Source organism: Chanodichthys erythropterus, chromosome 10 (genome assembly GCF_024489055.1).
Source record: "Chanodichthys erythropterus isolate Z2021 chromosome 10, ASM2448905v1, whole genome shotgun sequence".
Classification (NCBI taxonomy): domain Eukaryota; kingdom Metazoa; phylum Chordata; class Actinopteri; order Cypriniformes; family Xenocyprididae; genus Chanodichthys; species Chanodichthys erythropterus.
The window spans coordinates 45,606,591-45,625,385 of NC_090230.1; the positions used below are offsets into that span (position 1 = coordinate 45,606,591).

General features: G+C 38.4%; 1 protein-coding gene across 3 annotated transcripts in view; it reads right to left on the reverse strand.

Moving 5' to 3' along the window:
* Positions 1-380: 380 nt before the first annotated feature.
* Positions 381-18,795, reverse strand: part of synj1 (synaptojanin 1) — a 31,719-nt gene continuing 13,304 nt past the window's right edge. For 2 of the 3 annotated variants that reach the window (XM_067397907.1, XM_067397906.1), the window contains 18 exons: positions 17,570-17,735; positions 16,369-16,560; positions 15,686-15,770; positions 15,344-15,484; positions 15,023-15,215; positions 14,473-14,631; positions 14,218-14,374; positions 13,966-14,083; positions 11,632-11,844; positions 10,993-11,071; positions 10,684-10,846; positions 10,400-10,585; positions 9,448-9,579; positions 8,445-8,483; positions 8,100-8,146; positions 7,828-8,014; positions 6,669-6,943; positions 381-3,894 (listed from right to left, as the gene is read on the reverse strand). In XM_067397907.1, the coding sequence (XP_067254008.1) occupies positions 2,992-3,894; positions 6,669-6,943; positions 7,828-8,014; positions 8,100-8,146; positions 8,445-8,483; positions 9,448-9,579; positions 10,400-10,585; positions 10,684-10,846; positions 10,993-11,071; positions 11,632-11,844; positions 13,966-14,083; positions 14,218-14,374; positions 14,473-14,631; positions 15,023-15,215; positions 15,344-15,484; positions 15,686-15,770; positions 16,369-16,560; positions 17,570-17,735 (3,435 nt within the window). In that variant the 3' untranslated portion in view covers positions 381-2,991. The remainder of the gene's footprint in view (positions 3,895-6,668; positions 6,944-7,827; positions 8,015-8,099; positions 8,147-8,444; positions 8,484-9,447; positions 9,580-10,399; positions 10,586-10,683; positions 10,847-10,992; positions 11,072-11,631; positions 11,845-13,965; positions 14,084-14,217; positions 14,375-14,472; positions 14,632-15,022; positions 15,216-15,343; positions 15,485-15,685; positions 15,771-16,368; positions 16,561-17,569; positions 17,736-18,795) is intronic. The other variant, XM_067397908.1, reaches the window with a different exon arrangement.

Here is an 18,795-nt window from a genome sequence, read left to right on the forward strand (position 1 = left end):
AAGATATTTAAGGAATACCTGGAATAAATGAATGATAAAAAACATTTCTTTGAAAGATTCAGCAAAGAAACACTCGACCAAATTACATAGGAAATGAATACGGGTCATTTTTGACCCATGTTGCGCATTAGAAGGGGGTTTTCATAGCTTGCGCATCAAAGGGTTAAATACATTTTTCGAATTGTTGCAACTTTGTTTATGTACAGGTTAAAAACTTGTTTCGTGTGTATTTAACCAACGTTACATAAACATTCAAATTAAAAAATAAATACACACAATATTATTGTAATGCTTTTATAAATAGCTGTTTTCTTTTTAAATATTTTGTCATATGTAATAAGATTTGTTGCAGCCGATAATAAATACCATTACGATTCATGTTGAATTACATTTATTATTGCATACATACAACATCAATTGCTCCATACATAAATGTGCAGTTTTGGTATGCACTTAAATTACAGATCGAGTACTCGTTACTGAATTGCAGTTCTGGGGTTTGTGAATACATACATATAAGGTTAATACCACAGACTTTTGTTCACTACTGGGCTAAAAGCTACATAGGAGAGTTAACTTCACAAAAGGAGTTAATTAATTCCTATAAAACCTTTTTTGTTTTTAATAACTGGCAATGTCAGATTCAATGCTTTCATAACATACAGAACACCTGAACAAATAACTTCTAATGCCTTTGAATGTTAAGTGGTTACACTGTGTTTACCAGTCATCAAAAAAAAAAAAAAAAAAAAAAAAAAATATATATTGATATATATATGTATATATATATATTTTCCATAACCTGATACTTGTTTGTATTCTGGAGATGTTCACAGTTAGTGCTTTGGAATGCATTTTGGAATGGTTTTCTCATGCATTAGTACACATAATCTTGCTGGCTAGCATTCTTCTGACCCCTTCCTCAACCAAACCCCAAATAGAGACAAAACTTTTCAGTGCTTTTCAGGTTCAAAAATATATCTGTAAGCTCAAAGCCAAAATATGTTGCTCAACACATCCCAGGCGAACATTTGAACAACTACGCAGATGTTAAATTTGTACCTAAAATGTAAACAAGGAACAAAAGTACAAGTAAAATACTGCTTTCCTGAAATTCCTACACTTTAACCAAGAATTAATCATTTCATTATGCCCTTGAGACATTAAAAAACCTGCATAATATGAGTAAAATTACTGCACACATAAAATCAGTGCCCGAAGGCTGCTCATTCACCCATAATGCATCATTACACAGTCTGGAATGCTATGGAATCAACAAAAACAACTGAGGCTGAACCATTAATCCAATAAAAACCCATCAAACACATTTGAACTTCTCCAAAATGTCTAAGGCATTATTAAACAACATAGGATGGTAGCTTTAAATGTTATGGTATTCATAATCCTTCTGTGTGTTCATTTAACAGTTTGCTATCCCCCTCAAGATTATAACATACTTGATACCATAACAAATATATTTCTCTAAAACAATCTGAAGACATAATGCTTTAATGACTGGAGATATCTGAGTCCCTCAACATGACGACGCAAACACTCAAGCGCACTCGCACAAACAGCTAAAGTACAAGAACCAGACGTCACGCTCCAAAATACAGCACAGTATTCCTCCACATAACAATAAATAGATTTATCAACAACCAGTTCATCGAAATTAAAAAATATTTCATTGAGCGAATAAGTACACATTGCACAAAAGAAAGCATGACCAACAACCTGAAGGAGGAACCCACCAAATCAAACACGCACACACTACACATTTGTTAAATACAGCAGTTCTGTTGAGAGCTTTGGATCAGATGAAACTGAAAGCACATGTATATACAGTGTCGATGAATGAGAGGGCCACTGTGACCCTCATACGCCCTCTCCACACAAACGTAACATCTCAAACTTTGTGTTTGAAAGCCTAGAGGACAAAGCTCTTCAGTGCACTTTAGATATGGCATGTATATGCTGCAAATATAAACACAATTCAGAACTACTTTTCATTTTTCCTCACTAGGAAGACATATAATCACTATGAATATGTATAGAAGATATATTTTGACAAGCTAAGCACATTGGCCGTGCTAGAGGATGCACGGGGAAGGGAGGGGGTCTTTTGCGTGAACGCCCAGAAAATTAGACCCTGGATTTGAGTATGCAGTAAAGCACAGCAACTGTACTGTACACCAGTCTGAATCTAAACATAGGCAATAGAAACTGGTGAAAGATACATTCATAAGATAAACAACAAAAACTATCTTGGCTCACTGTTAAGCCCATTTATCAGATATGACGGCGTAGAACAGGTTGGACAAAGCCAGGCATTTTAAATCTGTGCATTTGATAATAAGTTTTTCTTATTTGCAGAATAAAGGGATATTTCACAAAAAATTAAAGATCTATCATCATTTACTCACCGTATGTCGTTACAAAGCGGTGTGACTTGCTTTCTTCTGTGGAACGTATTTTGAAGAATATTTTAACGGGTTTTGTGCGTATAATGGAAGTCAAAGGGGTCCAAAACAACCCCATTGAGATCCACTGAATGGGGGGAAAAAAACATTTTCAAAATATCGTCTTTTGCGTTCTGACATGAGGGTGAGTAAATAATGAAATTGAAAACGCAACAAGATATATAATTTAATATTTGTACATTTTTTACATCTGATTATGTAGCTTGACGCTGAATGATTTGCGGTCTAAATGTGTAATATTTGGCCATTTAAGTGTAAAATTTTACACCAATATGTGTGTACATGTCTATGCAGGTTAATATGCAAATGACAGGTTCTCTGGCCATTATTTTAAAATCTAAAAAACATACTGTGATAAACATACTTGATTTCTTCTTTTCTTCCTGTCCGAGTTGGGCTCAGAAACAGCTGGATTCATTTATTTCGGACAAACAAGTCAATACCACCACCTCACTTTTATAGATACACAATAATATTTTCTCCATATTTTAAATACATGTTCTCCGCTGTATCATCTCTCTGTAAATTCGTTTTTGGAAGGGATGTGGGCATTTTTGATGCTGGTATTAGTCCTGGTTGAGATTGGAGGAGGGATTGTGGCGAACGCAGAGGTGGGAAGCGACGTCCAGTTACTGTCCATGTCAAAGCTTGAGCTAGGGAAGCTGCTCTGGGGTTGTGGGAAGGAAAGGGATGAGGCTGCGGGTATAAGCGGCGTGCCGGTCCCAACTGCGGATGGAGCCTTTGCTGAAAGGAAGTCAAAGCCCGAGCTGGGGAAGCTACCCTGGGGTTGTGGGAAGGGAAGGGATGAGGCTGCGGGTATAAGTGGCGAGCCGGTCCTAACTGCGGATGGGGCATTTCTTGAAAAGAAGTCTGAATCGTCATCAAAGGTGACCCACTTTTGGGTCTGTTTGGTTGGGGCTGCTGCTGTAGCAGGAACTAAGGATTGTTGTCTGGAGAAAGATGGTGGAAGAGTGGAACTGTGAACCACAGTCGACATGGCCCTGTTCAGGCCAGGCTTGGTCGCCTGGGCCTGCTGATGGGTGAAGAAATCGGGTGTGAGTGATCGGGGAGGGGAGGACAGCAGGTTGCCGGTGAAAGGGTTGGTGCTGTTGGGTCTGGGTTGGGCATCTGCAAGGAACGGATTGGGGGATGCACGGAGGGTCTCCTGGGATTTGCTGCGTGAGGTAATGGGTGGAGGAAGGAGACATGGAGCGTTGCTAGTGTCTGAAGACGAGAACAGGGACAGGGAACTGGGTAACGTAGAGGAAGAAGAAGAGGAGGGGGTGGATGAGGACGATGAGCGAGGGAGAGAAGCGGAGAACGATGCGTTCTGGAAGAGGGACTGGTTGTTAAGCATGTCGAAGGGGTCTAGTTTCCATTGTGCTTCTCTTTGGACTCCATTCATATCCTTGTCCTAGGGGAAAGAAAAACACATAAATCAAACTTATGAAGTGATGAGAAGCTAGAACATATTGGAGTTTTAAAGTCAACATGAATTCAGATTTAAATATATTGGGAAAAATTGACTGTTTTTGTAATCTTCTTTAACCCTCCTGAGTTTAAAAAAAGGTCACGTCTTGGCTGTTTGAACAGTAAAGGCCCATTCATACCAAGAACAATAACTATAAAGAGAACTATAACGATAACTATATTTGCATCCACACCAACGAACAGTAATAGTTTGTTTATTCTAAGCTCAAGCGTTGTGGTTTCAAAGTGTGTTTCAAAGTGTGCATTTTTTTGCTGTTCTTGTTGCATTTACATGGCTTTAACAAGCAGATGTCCTAAGCATGCTATGTTTCGAGTGGATAGCTAGTGTAATCGATCTAATCTAACTGAATGTAGCTGACAAAGTCAATATAGTGCAATAAAAACACCTAGTCTTTTTCACTTTAACTTCAAAGGAAGCAAGACAATGTTGTTGATACTAGCGCTGGATACCTGGGGTAATTGGATACCTGGGGTAATATGTTACACACTGTTTGCTAGCCTGGCATAACGATCTCATCGTTAATCCTTCTCACCATTTATTCTGAGCGTATGACTGATTGTTTCCATATATCCGTTTCCATATATCCTCAACCATGATCCGTTTTCAAGTATCCTTGAAAAGGGTGTTTGCGATTAACTTCTCCACAATGTCGTCTGCCATTTTAAACGCATGAGCCCTTAAAATATTCTGATTGGCTGTCAATGATTTATTGTTGAACAGCTGGAAAAAAATCGTTCTGAAATTGATTCCAATGATATTGTCTTTCTATATCGTTATTGTTATAGTTGTCATGTGGACAGTGCTATTCTTTTATATTCAGAACTATTTTTTAGAACTATATCTTTATCGTTATCTTTATAGTTATCGTTCTTGGTGTGAACGGGCTTTAAGAATGAATATTTTTTTGTGTTTTATGAAATGTCATAACATTAACTTCACTGTAATATTAACAATAACCTTGATTTTAGATTATTTAGATCTCATTTACCCCTCCTAAGCTGCTAAATAATAGGCCCCTTTTGGCGGTTTGGGGTCATTTATGACCCAGAACAGTAAAAATGTTTTAAATGATACAACTCTAATTTCCCTCAAGTAGTAACAATAAAACTATGCACTTATTTTAGGTTATTTAGATAGTAATTCAGTAAATTAGTACCAAACTACTGAAATCAATTAAATATCCTGTTTCATTGTTACAGATGTAAAAAGAGTTGAAAACTTATGTTGTTTCATGTTGACTTTTAATTTTAAACAATGTGTTTGTTACAAGTTTTGATAAAAATCATGATGACTTGTTGGTTAAAACATAAATGGTGCAATGACAGACCTTAATATAAATAAAAAACAAAGATCTGAATACAGTTTATTAAACTGTATTATATATATATATATATATATAAAAAAAACAGCATTATAAAACATCAAAAACACAAATATGATTAGTGTGCAAGTCTACTAAAGCCAAAGTGAGGCTATTTACTTGCTTTTCCTTGTCCAAGAAACATAGAAAACAATTATAACAGATACCACAGATTAAAACAAACAATACCCACAACAAATACTGGATGACACTTTCCTTGAACCCCCTGTTAGAACAACTCGATAAACTTCATAACCAGGTCATTTTTTTCTCTAAGTAGCTATATACAATATTATCAAGGGGTTCAAGTTAAGTTTTACATTATAATTGTCTGAATTTCAAAATAAAAAAGGTCAAATTAAAGATGGAAAGGGGAAAAAACAACTATAACATGGAGGATCCTATGTGTATGAGCACCCAATACATCGTGACTACAGGCTATGGTGCCATGAAGACAACGTAAATACTAGAAATTACTTAATCCAGTACCTGTCAACCTGAGGATTGCTCCTGCTAGTGAAAGAGAGAGACACATGCATCAAGAAGAGCGAAACATGACTATGAGAACCACCTGGACAAAGTCGTTATTACTAGAAAAGTAAAAAAAAAAAAAAGAGGCCCCTAACTAACTTCTTTTTTGACATTGGTTCATTAGTGCCTGATGAAGACTAGATCGATCGAAACGTTGCGCTGATAGTAAATAAATAAATAAATAAATAAATATAGTATGGAGCTGTAACTTCAGTGTGCGGACATTATTTTTTCTTTTCTATTTATCGTTATCTTTTTTGTTCTGCACATGAGCCCAACTTGGGTTTAGGATGTGCACACCTTTATGTAATTTTTGAATCTTGTGGGTCCTTGCCTCTTTGAAAGAGTGTTGATCTTTATCACAATTAAATATAAGGCTTGTGATCTTGACATCTATGTAAAGGCCAGAACACACCAAGCCGACGCCGACGAACTAGTGGCGACGAAAGCAGACTGCAGGGTTGGCTAAGGTCGGCAGCGTCTGGGTCCAAAGTTGGCCTGACACACCAAACCAACGCTAAACAGTCGACAGCCAAGTAGCACGTCAGTTCTGCGCATGCGTGAGATGAAATGCCTTTCCGTACCAGCAGATGGCACTAGCTGAACAGCCAATCAGAAAGATCAGATGGCCTGACGGACCGACGAGCTCCGACGGTGATTCAACATTTCGAATCGGACGAAAAAAAGCAGACGGTGCGGGACACACTGAGGAAACTTAGTCGGCCGACGAAGAAAAACTGCCCGACGGTCGACCGTCGGCTTGGTGTGTTCCTGCCTTAAGAGTGAGCAGAGAAAGAGGACTAACCTGGGTTGTAGGGGGAGGAGCAGACTCAGGTGGCAGTGTGTGAGAGGACCGGCTCCGGGGTGGAGGCTTGGGAGATGCCAGTCCGGTCTGAGGGGCGGCAGCGACTCCAGCAGACACTTGGGAGGCTGGCTGAGGCATCAGAGGGGCGGGAAAGGTGGGCTGCATTGGTGGAGGGAGCTGAGCTTGGACAGGAGGCTGCACTGGTGACATAGACTGAGGCTGCATGGGTGATATCATCTGAGCTCTCATGGGACCTGGCAGTGTAGGGTGTGGACCTGAAAGACAGACACACAGGGTTAGGAGAAGGTTAAAAAATCGGTTAAAATGCTGAAGCATACACACATACATAATATTTATCTCTATCTTATATAAAATCACATATAAATGTATAGGTTTTTTCAGATCTTTCGATCTAATGGACAAAATAAGCTTGTGCAATTTACATATGAACGCTACCGGAGACAACAGAAAAACAAACATACAAGCATCAGCTTTCGTTTCTGCTCTGACAGCAGCAAGCCTGGCCAAACACGGTGAGTGTGTGTTAGAAATCAGGAATGGTGAGAGAACATTGTGCTTGGTATGTTTTTTTCTTCAAACCAAACTTGGGTCTTCAGCCAACAAAATAAATATAGTCTGGATAGTGCGCTTCCCATAATGTTTATGTTTGGTCAGTAGGCGGAGAGTAGGCGGTCTTTAGTGGCTGTTCGAACACATTCGACCACATGAACGTCTACACTACGAAAGCAATCCGGTCAAATGCGTTTTTGACTACCTCTGGAAGTGGTCGAAAGTAGACCACTTTTATACCCCGTTTACACCTGTATTTAGTGTCACTTGTGATCTGATCGACCAAAATGCATCCAGTTGTAAACAGGGCCAAAGAGTCTGAAAATGGTCTCTCTAAACCCCTCCTTTCCAAGAGCCTACTCCACTCTGATTGGTCAGACGGCCTAGTCTGTTGTGATTAGTCTACTGCTTATAGCGTGTGTCAGAAACTAAATGCCTATTACCATATCTGAATTTCATCTCCAGAGGTTTCCTCAGCACTTGATCCACAGTGATACAAACAGTAATGATGGCATCCGTTTTTTAGTATCAATTCCAGTGCGAGAAAATAAAAGTAAAATTAAAATGTAATTGGAAGCATTTAACGAACCCAGAGGCAGCTCGGATGGCTTGCTTTGGGGTTCAGGAGTGGGTCTTGGTGCTCCGGGGTGATTATCATGTGAAGGTCGGGGGGCCCCAGGATGCACTTCTATGGGTCTGGGGGCCCCGGGATGAGCAGGAGGAGGAGGAGGTCTTGCCTGAGGAGGGACACTGATAACTCCTGCTCGAGGTGGGATCTGAAGCAAAATCATAAAATTTAACATGATATACATCTTATTTTTTTTCTCTTTTAATAATATTCATGTCATTTAGCCCACTCACCGGCCTTGGGGCGCCTCCAGGGGCTGTTCCAGTTGCTTGACCTCGACCTGAAAAACAGCCAATGGCATAATCAAACATTCAGTAATAGTTATAAGAAAAATATTTGTGAAAATATCTTAAAACCTATATTTTGAACTTCATGTCTAATTCAAATGCCAGTCAAATTTTGCCTTAAAAAAAAGCCTGGAAAATGAGCGCAGCGCTCCTGTCAAGAACATCAACTAACATCTTTAGCCCTATTTTGTGTTGAAACTAGCCTGAGGCTTACAATATCATGGCATGAGGGAGGCTCAAATATGTCCGTCAATGATTAATGTTATTTTGATGAGTGAGACAAGAACTCACCAGCTGCATCTGCACGTGCTAACGCTGGGCTTTTTTGTCCTTTTGTCAGCATGAGGGAAAAATTTTAAAATATTATATATATATAAAATTTGAAATTATTCAAAATGTGTTTTGTAGCACGTTACAGCCTTCATCTAGGGGGAAAATATATCTGACCCGACAGACTCCTTACCTGATGGAGAGATCATTTATTTATTTCTCAAATACAAAAGCTAATTCACCTAATTCAACCCAGCACTTCACACTTGAAAGCTAAAATCAAAATCATTGGAACAACTGAGACTTCATGCACTGCATCATGGCAAGATGGTTGACTTGAACACCCCTGCCCCACATTAACTATTCTATTTCTGTTAGCAAGTGCAGGAGGTCTCAACTGACCAGGAGGTCACCATACACAAGGACAGACACTGCAAGAATCCTCTAAAATCTAAATTTTTTTCAGAAATTACCTTCATAATCAGTCAGATCAAACTCTAGATTGAGAGGCTCAGCAAAGCCTTTGAAAGAAAATTCAAAGTTGTTTCCAAAAACAATTACATCATGAAAAAAATATTGCAATAAGGCTCAGGGAAAGCATATGAAACACTACCAAACAGAACACAGAATCGCATCATCGTGCATTACATTCGAAAAAGTTAGCCAGACACTTTTAACATGTAGGCCCACCCTAATCTATTATCAGGTGCAACTAACCAAATCACAAACAAGTCAATAAACAGCAATATACCAATATTCACTTGCTAATACACAGTGCTGGTTCAAGTACAGCATTACCTGCTGAATCTTTCCTAACAGGTGTAGGACCTTCTTTAGAAACATCATTGTAAAATGTGAATGAAATAAAAAAAAACAAGTGAAAACATTACAAGTAGTTAACACATTTGTTTGGGCATTTCAATCCCAGGTAAAATTTGCGTAATTTGGGTTTTGACTTCAGGTAAGAGCATGAAGAGAACATGTCATGCCTGTGTAAACGTTTACAAAGAATTCATAGCTGTACCTGAGGGTGGTGGTGGGCGCTGTGGAGGTGCAGGTCGGGCTGGTGGGGCATTGGGGCGTGGAGGAGGGGGGCGTTTTGGCTCTAGCCCCTGCGATGAAGGAGCTCCAGCTGGCTGACCATCTACCGGAGAACCTGAGCAAAGAGAAAAAGAAAAAAACACCCCATTATTACAAGTGTCAAAACAACAGCCTGGAGGGATTTAGCTCAGCTCACAGCACTGCAAACCACACTGAAGCATTGAGACACACATATTCACACACTCTAAGGGCTCAGGAACCATTGAAGCACATCAGCAACACCTCTGCAAACAGCACTCTTTACCTGCCAGGTCCCTTCTAATGGATGCTGGGCTTAATCCTCCTTTTCGCAGTGTAAAAACAAAGGAAAATTAATGTACTAGATTTTTTGTACAATTATATAGATTTAAATCTACTATGGTGATCTGGAAGGGAATTTAATTATTAAAATATAGTTTTTGCTTTTCTACTTTCCTGGAAGTTACATAGTTTGGGGTCTGTGAGATTTAAGTGTCTAATGATTACTCCAGTCTTCAGTGATTCACATGATCCTTCAGAAATCCTTCTAATATGCTGATTTGGGGCTCAAGAAACATTTCTTCTTATTATCAAACAGTTGTGCAGCTTATTTTTTGTGTGTAAACTGTAATACATTCTTTGATGAATAGAAAGTTCCGAAGAACAGCATTTATTTCATAACATTATAAATGTATTTACTGTCACCTTTGATCAATTTAATGCATCCTTTTTGAATAAAAGTATTAATTTATTTGAAAAAATAAAATCTTACCGACCCCAAAATTTTGAACTGTAGTGTGAAAATGAAATGTGGTAAAATGTTGGAAAGGACAAAGTAAAACTTTGTCTCCTAAATAAAACTGATATAAATACATAAGGGTGCGTCAATGCTGAGTAGATTTAAATATAAGCACTACCCTGTGGTGGTCCAGCTGTGCGTGGGGGGGCTCTGCTGGGCCGGATGGGGGGTGCAGGCTCTCCGTGGGTAGGAGAGGGGCAGGGGCTGCTGCGTGGGGATGGTGTGGGGGACGAACCTAGATCCATGCCTGCTCCAGGCTGCAGGTGTTGGGGTAAGATATCCTCAACCTCTTCGTCCACATCACCTGTCAAGACAGCAATAAAAATTTAACTCCATACTGTCCTATATTTCCATAGGTTCATGTTGCATTTTGAAATCATGTAACTCAAACAGATGCCATACCTTCCATATCATACTCTTCCCCCATATCAGAGTTTTCTGCCAGCAGGGTGGAGCTGGTGGACGTTGGGATGCTACCGCAGATTCTCTCCACACTCATTTCTTCCTCTAGACTCTTTATCCAACCAGGACTCCTCAGACGGATGTCTATGGTCTTTCCATTCACCTGCATGTGGACACAATGAGGGATGATTAGATTAACTGTCAGTACTATGATACAGTATAATGCATATCTGCATGTAAATGTTGAAGCAGTTCTTTCTTTCTTTTTTTTTTTAATAATGAAACTTATTTAACAGCAGAATCACTTACAGTAGAGGCACTCAAAGAGAGAGCTGCCAGTGCTGAGTATCCCTCCAAAAATGTCACCCACATTTTCTCTTCAACAAACCTGTTCAGGAAAAAATTATTTTTTTTTGAAAGAAGTCTCTTATGCACAACCAATGGTGCAATTATTTGATCAAAAATAGTAACAGATTTAGAAAAAAATATTATTAGAATTTAAAATAACCTTTCTATTCATTAAATTTATATATATTTTAAAATGTAATTTAATCCTGTGATTGCAAAGCTGAATTTTCAGCATCATTAATCCAGTCTTCAATGTCACATGATCTTGCTGATTTGCTGCTCAAACATTTCTTATTGTTATTAATTCTGTTTTTTTTTATGCTTAATATTCATGTGGAATAAGTGATGCATATTTTCTGGATTCTTTGATGAACAGAATGTTTAAAAGAACAGAATTTATTTTAAATAAAAATCTTTTGTAACATAAATGTCTTAACTGTCACTTTTCATCAAATGAATGTGTCATTGTCCTTTCAAAAAAAAAAAAAAAAATCTTATAAAAGAGAAATATCTTACTGACTCTAAACTTTTGGTAGTGTATAAATAAAGTTACATAATTAAATATAAATATAATTAAATGATATATGCAAAAAAACGTACCTGATAAGAATAACCTCGCCAAAATTAGCAAACTTGTCCAACAGGTCATCGATCAAAGCATCATCAAAGAAGTCATCAGGACCAGAAGTGCAGAGAGAGACGAGGATGGTTCCATCAGGTGGACCCTGCAGGGCGATCACGTCCTTATACACCTGATGTCTGGCCTCTGGATCCACCTCAAGTATGTCCACGTCTATGATGGCCACCACAGGCCTTTTGAGAGACAAATGTTAAAGGGGACATCAGATGCAAAATTCACTTTTACATGGTGTTTGGACATAAATGTGTGTTGGCAGTGTGTCTACACAACCACCCTATAATGATAAAAATCCACCCAGTGCTTCTTTTTAATCCCCACAAATCATAAGCACTTATTCAGATCAAGCCATTCACAGATCTTTGGCAAAGTGACGTAAATTTGCACAGGCCCCTCCCACGACTCTTGATGGACACTGCCGTTTTAGCATAGACCCGAGTGAGCTGTAAACAGTCGGCCACGGTTTTGACGCCACGCAGGAGTAGACAAGAATGTCTCCAAAGCAACTGAGGCCTTTTGTTATTGGATATAAGAATGGACATAGCAGTCGTCCTTTACTCTGGACATCTGAGCCGCTGAAGACGCAGTGGATTAATTTTTTTTTTTTTTGAAGGGAATGCACCTCCGGATCCACCTATATGCGTTTATGTCTGTGCTAAAAAGTAGATTTTTTGCTAAAAAGTTCCTGAAGGACGGATCAGTACCTCCAAAGACATTATGTGTTTTTTAATGAATCTTTGCAAATCGCCTTTTCTAATAATGTGCTAGTTAGCAAGTTCCACGCAGATGTGGCTAACGTTAAAGACCAGTTCACACCACACAGATAAATGCCAACAAACACGTCTGTTGGATCAGGACACAGCCTCTGAAATGAAACGCAGCAAGTGTGATACCCCCGTCTGCGTCTGTTGCCATTGGTCAGAGTTTGTTTTCACCCGACTGAACATGTTTAATCGGCATTTGTTGGGTCGGGGAATGTGAGCAGTGTGGTATGATTTTTTTTATGACTCTGACGTAATCTGACCTGGCCACGAACCGTTGCCATCACAATGAGGCAAGTCCCTTGCAAAGACTGCTGTTTGATCGCGCCGGCACCTCACGCGCACACACAACAAAGCACTGCAAACGGGACATTGCAGCTTGTTCTTTATCAAAATAATACAGTTGAACCAACATATATGTCGTCATTTCTATTTAGAACCTTCTCACTGTAATTCATAACTGCACGTTTATAATGAACAATGCATTAAGGTGATTGTCTTATTACAAACTGTGTACATTTTATGTAGATAACATGGTAACACTACAATAAGGTTTATAAAGGTGTTAGTTAATGAATATTAAGTCCTGAATTTTAATATAATTTAGTATAATGCTATTTCATGAATTTATTTCTGAGTATTTCTGTGCCAAAAATACTCTTCCAATTCCTCATAAACTTCGCAATCTTTTTTTCAAGTATGGGGCTGTGTGACGTCATATCGGTCGGAATTCCTTGTACAGGCACTTCTCTCGGAAGAGCGTGCGCGCACATGTCGACCAGAGCGAGAGAGCAAGTGTGCGCCCATTAACAAACGTTCGGCTTTAAGGAAGTCGTCGACAGCGCTGCACAGGTCACAGGACTTCACGACATCAACAACGTCACCAAAGAAGTTTGTTTCCAAAAGAATATCTCGTGTTTTCCGTGGCTGTTCAAGCCCTCAGGATCGGTGCTTATGGTTTCATAAACAAGGCCCAGTTCTATGCTGGATTTACAGATCGTTTGAAACTGAAAGATGGAGCGGTCACAGCGATAATGACCCCGGTCATGAGTCGGAACCGCAGGTGGTGAGTAAAACTGCTTCAATGTCTGTTTTGTTGGCAATAGGCGCCTTAGTGCATATAATGTAAACAACACGAACGTAGTGAATTCATAAATTCTTTATTCATCATTCACTATACGCTATATTCATTATAGTGATTCAAAAATTATCCAGGGATAATGCGATGGTGTATTGTGTGTGTTTAAATACATTTGTTTAGCTGACCATTGATAGCTTGCAGACAATCGCTACACAAAAGCTGCGCGCGCTCGTCACTCTTTAGCTCCGCTCACACGGCACGCTTCCAGGTGCTTGGCTGTTTTCGGAAAGACTCGGTACAGCGCATGTATGATACCCACCCTTTAACAATAACTTTCAAAAAAAAAAAAAAAAAAACATTAACTGACAGCCTCCTGCTGTACCTCTGAGGCCCACTGGATGGAACTAAGAATGTTGTAAGTGTAAATCCTGAAAGTTGGCTTTAGTCTCTCTCACCTGTGATCAGAGGTTTTGAGCTCTGCTCTACCATAGTACTTGAGCTCTCCAGGGCTCCATGGGTACTGATCTTCCTCATTCACTGGGGCTCCTACTACATTCAACTCCAATTCTTCTGCTGTAACACACACACACTGGCAGATTTAGTCAAAATGTAAACTTTGAGGGACGCCTAAGCTGTTTTATACTGCATTTCAAATTTGGCTGTTGATTGCAGTTTTTTTTTTTTTTTTTTTTTTACATAATTCTCACCAGTTTTATCAAAGTTCCACTTTCTTCTCTTCCACAGCACACGGTCAGTCCAAGCCGGTGTGCGGCACTTCTCACTAGTGTCGTAGTCCTCCGAAAACAGGTCATATTTGTAAGTGGGGGCAAAATCCAGCTTCCCTTCAATGAATCCTCTGAAAACCTGAAATATGAATAAAAAAAAAAATAAAAGTTTAGAAGAGTGACGAAAAATATTCAAGAACTGTTCTGCTGATATAGCTGTGTTTTTTCCTAAAATACCTGTCCAGCATTCTTCTGCTCCACCAGTTGATCTCCAGCAATCAGGGCATCCCAGCTCTGCTGTTTGATCAGCTCCTTCACCTCTTCATTAGGAATATTTATTCGGTAGTTGAAATCTCCACACCAGAATACATAATCATGAGAGTAAAGGAGACGACCCTAAAAAAATTAAATGAATAAAAATATTCATAATCAAAAAAATAATATTATATTATTTTTATCATTTATTAATGATAAATATGATTTAATATATTTGTTTTTTATTTATATAATATAAAATAATAATAATAAATATAATTATTAATATTTATTATTACGTATTTAATCTTGCTTCTAATAATAGCAATATTAATGTATAATAATAAATACTATTATATTTGTTTTTATTTATATTATAATAAATCATATATATTATTAACAATTCATATTATTGATGATTTATTGTGTACTTAAATTTTACTAATACTACTAATGTTGTTATTATAAAAAGAAGAAGAATGTGGTCATAACCTGAACAGAAGTAACACATTTTTATATCATAAATGATTACCATAGGGAAGGACAGTTTGCGTGCAATTTCATTGTAGTCGTCGTTCCTCTCCTTGACCTGTGATTGGCCAGCGGCAAAGTGTGAGCACACGAAGCAGATGCTAGTTGTGTGGAAGAGCATGCGAATAGCCACACCTCCTTTATTACCAGTGGCCCCGCCCATTCCAGTCTTCACTGTATCAACAGCAACATCCCTATTATAGAACAACATCACATAATATGAGAACAGATAAATCATTTAAACCCTCTTAAACACTTGAAATGATCATACTAATTTGCCAGCCACCAAATCCACTTGTACAGCACAAGTGTGTGAAAATACCTGATGAACGGTGCATGCTGAGGGCGTATGAAGACGAACAAACACACACCAACCAGCTGCTCCGAGGCCAGCAGCACGTATCTTTGATCTCGTGAGAGGTTCTTCTGCAGTTCTGCAGCCCATAGTTTCTGATTAGTGGTGCTGCCAGGGAAGAAAGAGAAGTTAAACAGTTCTCACATGAATGAGAGCATGATGATATCACAAAGAAACATTTCACCTTAAATACTGATTGAAAGAAATGATTATTGTCTAGCACATCACAACCACTGACCAAAGGAAATGTTGCTTCCGTTTATTATGTAACTACAACAAATGAACTTTGAACGTCAGGTTAGCTCTTACCTTGCACTGACAATATTGCCAGCATTAAGCTCCACCATTTCCTCAAAGCCAATAGCAAAGATGTCCACGGGGTTGGATTTTCCATCTGCATGACAAAACGATGATATAAGATATGATATAAGAAGCCACTAAAGTATTTTCACTAGTTTCATTAGTCATTTGACTGACAGTTATTAAAGGAGGAACTATTATGCTTTTATTTTTACAACTTCAGTTTTTCTGAACTCCATGAAATGCCTCGGTTGGAGTCAAGTTTTTTTTCTGGAAATGTACACATCACAGTGTTCCTCATTTAAATAATTCCCAAGGCATACACAAAAAATATATTTTAGTAGTGTGTTATCACCATGTCCACACTGGATTTAACATGATTATGGTGGAGGGTTTGAAATTTCCGAAATGCGCTTCAAGCAGTTGACTAATCACAACACACTGATCCAGCCAACCAATCAGAGCACTTGGCGCTTTTCAAAAGGAGGGGCTTTACTGACAGACTGGGAAGAGAGGTGCTGCAACCATGTAAAATATGTGAAAAATAAGGTGGTTTTTTTTAACATTCAAGCATGAAAAACTATTCTAGTAGACCTCAAAATAAAGACTTTGTAAAAGGGCATAATAGGACCTCTTTAAATACAAAGCATCCTTTAAAGTATCATTTGCATTGACTTTGCATCAACACATACCCTGGAATTCTGGATGACCGGCCTTCTTAGGGGCATCCAGGAGCCAGTCATTAAGCGTGTGGTTACGAAACGCAATGCTGCGGAATTGCTTGCCTCCGTTCACGTTCCATGTACCCACACACACTCTGATCTTCTTGGGTCGTGTGTACTTGTAGTGGTTCTGACACATGCCAAGAAGCACTCTTGGAGATGCTAAAAACAGAAAGGGAGACAAATTCTTATCAAAAACTTACATTAAAATGATTAATGAGTACTACAGTTGGATATGATATAATATCTTAGACATGGAACTAATGGCTAGAGTGCACAAAAGAAAATATAAAGCATATGATTGACTAAACCACTATGAGACAGATTCAATTCTGTTCTTGAAAGTTGGACAAAATTATATGCTGTATTTAAAACAAGACCACACAGCAATGTAAAAGGATGATAAAAAGGAAAGACACGAAGTATAATGTCAGAGGCGCCAAAATAAACAATGAGTTTATGAAACACGAAACCATAAACAGTTATGGATTTATGGCTGGTCTGTGTATACTGTACCTGACTGTAAAATGGGCTCAGAGACTAACATCGTAAGCATTAAAGAGAAAAAGAAAGAAAAAAAGGGAGAGGGGGAAGAGAGAGAGGTTAACAGTTAGCCGTTAGACAGATAACAGCATTAGCCCTCTGGTTCAGAGCTAATCTCACACCCAAAGCAGCCGGGAGCCACAGATTAGCACGCTAGCATTAGGAAACTAATTCATATCCACATCCACACAACGAAATCAGTCAACTACAGCAGACTGATCCCATAAACCATGACCACAAACACAAAATACCAAAGGTACAAAGCATGTCTGAAACCAACTGTACCTGAAATGGTATAGTCTAATAAGCATTTACCAGGTATTTAAAATATTTTTTTTCCCATGGCCATGCATTTGCATAAAAAAAAAAAAAAAAATCCAATTCATAATCCAAGCAATTATGGCTGTTACCTATAAAATCAAATCATTATAAAATACCAAAGAACAACATGTTATAGTACAATAAACACTTAATAATTTTAATAAATATCTATAATTATTAACTAATAATGGCACATGGGCATTGTTAATCCCCACATTCCAAAAGTCTGGGGTCTTATTTGTCGTTTTTGTTATTTTCAGAGCCCTGGTATATTGCTGACTCTGGAGTGTGGTGTTGTAAATCGTACCATACAGGCTGCTGGTTGTGAGAAGAGCACGTGCTTTATCTGCCAGGTCACTGTTCAGGGTGCTGCCCAGTCTCAGGATGTCAATGGCTTCCTGTTTAGAGCTGTCAAAGAAGTTGTTCTGAATGGTTCTGGTGACAGAGCGAGCGCCGTCTTTTAGCTTTCCACCCTACAGGGAAAAACAAACAAACAAAATAGTTCATATAAAACAATGGAACAATGAAACGAAACACAAAAACAAGTTTACTTGCAGACTTATCTCAATCAAGCAACAATGTTACTACACAGCACAGGGAGATCCAGTGAGAAAGCTTCTGAATTCGCCACATTATTAATAACATTACTGTGAGATCTAGTGAGAAGCATTCAAATTCAGTAACCAGGAGAAACATTGTGCCATGAACGAACCAGTTATAGAAGGCTTTTCAGTCCACAAATCACCAACATTCACCATGGATTTGTAGTAACGTAGTATAATGTAGTAACACTAACTGTAACCATGATATTGTGGCAGAAATAGTCGAATGTTATTACATTATTCATTTCAAGGTTTGTACAACCTCTTGAGAGTGAAATATAATATTGAGCAATATCCCCCCCCAAAGGACCTTCAAGTTTCACTTTTCCCAGCAAAGCTCTAAATATTATCCAATTTAAATGTTCTTTTTAATGTGATGACCCAAAAAATAAAATACATTTTCCCCTATAAAAATTAGGTTATTGTTGTTAATAAATTTAATTTTGTGCATTCTCAACTCAAGCTCAGCGCTTTACTGTCAAATGTGCATTCCCAAGAAATAAGCATGTAAATAATGTTAAATAATTACTGCACTTATTAATGCAAAATAATAGTAATTTTATGATTGATGAAATTACTTTTATGGTTAAAAATACCCCCAACCCTCAGCACCACTAAATCAGGTGCTGGTGCCTCTATCTAGTGCTACTGCTCTCAAACGTTAGTCTGGAGCCCTGTTAAATAATATTTCTTTGTGATTAGCACGATGAAGCCTGTGGTTTGAGGTCTAGCTTGGAGAGGTTTCCAGGCTTTTATGGTTTACAGTCTGTAAAGAGGCCTAATGAAAGTTGACAGCAGTGCCAGCTTCAGTAATCTCTCTCTACTAACACAACAGAAGGTACCAAATACAAAAAGAACCAATACAAAAACCAACACAAAACAGAGCACACATAATAAATACAGCATCACAACTCAATCGACATAACTAGCT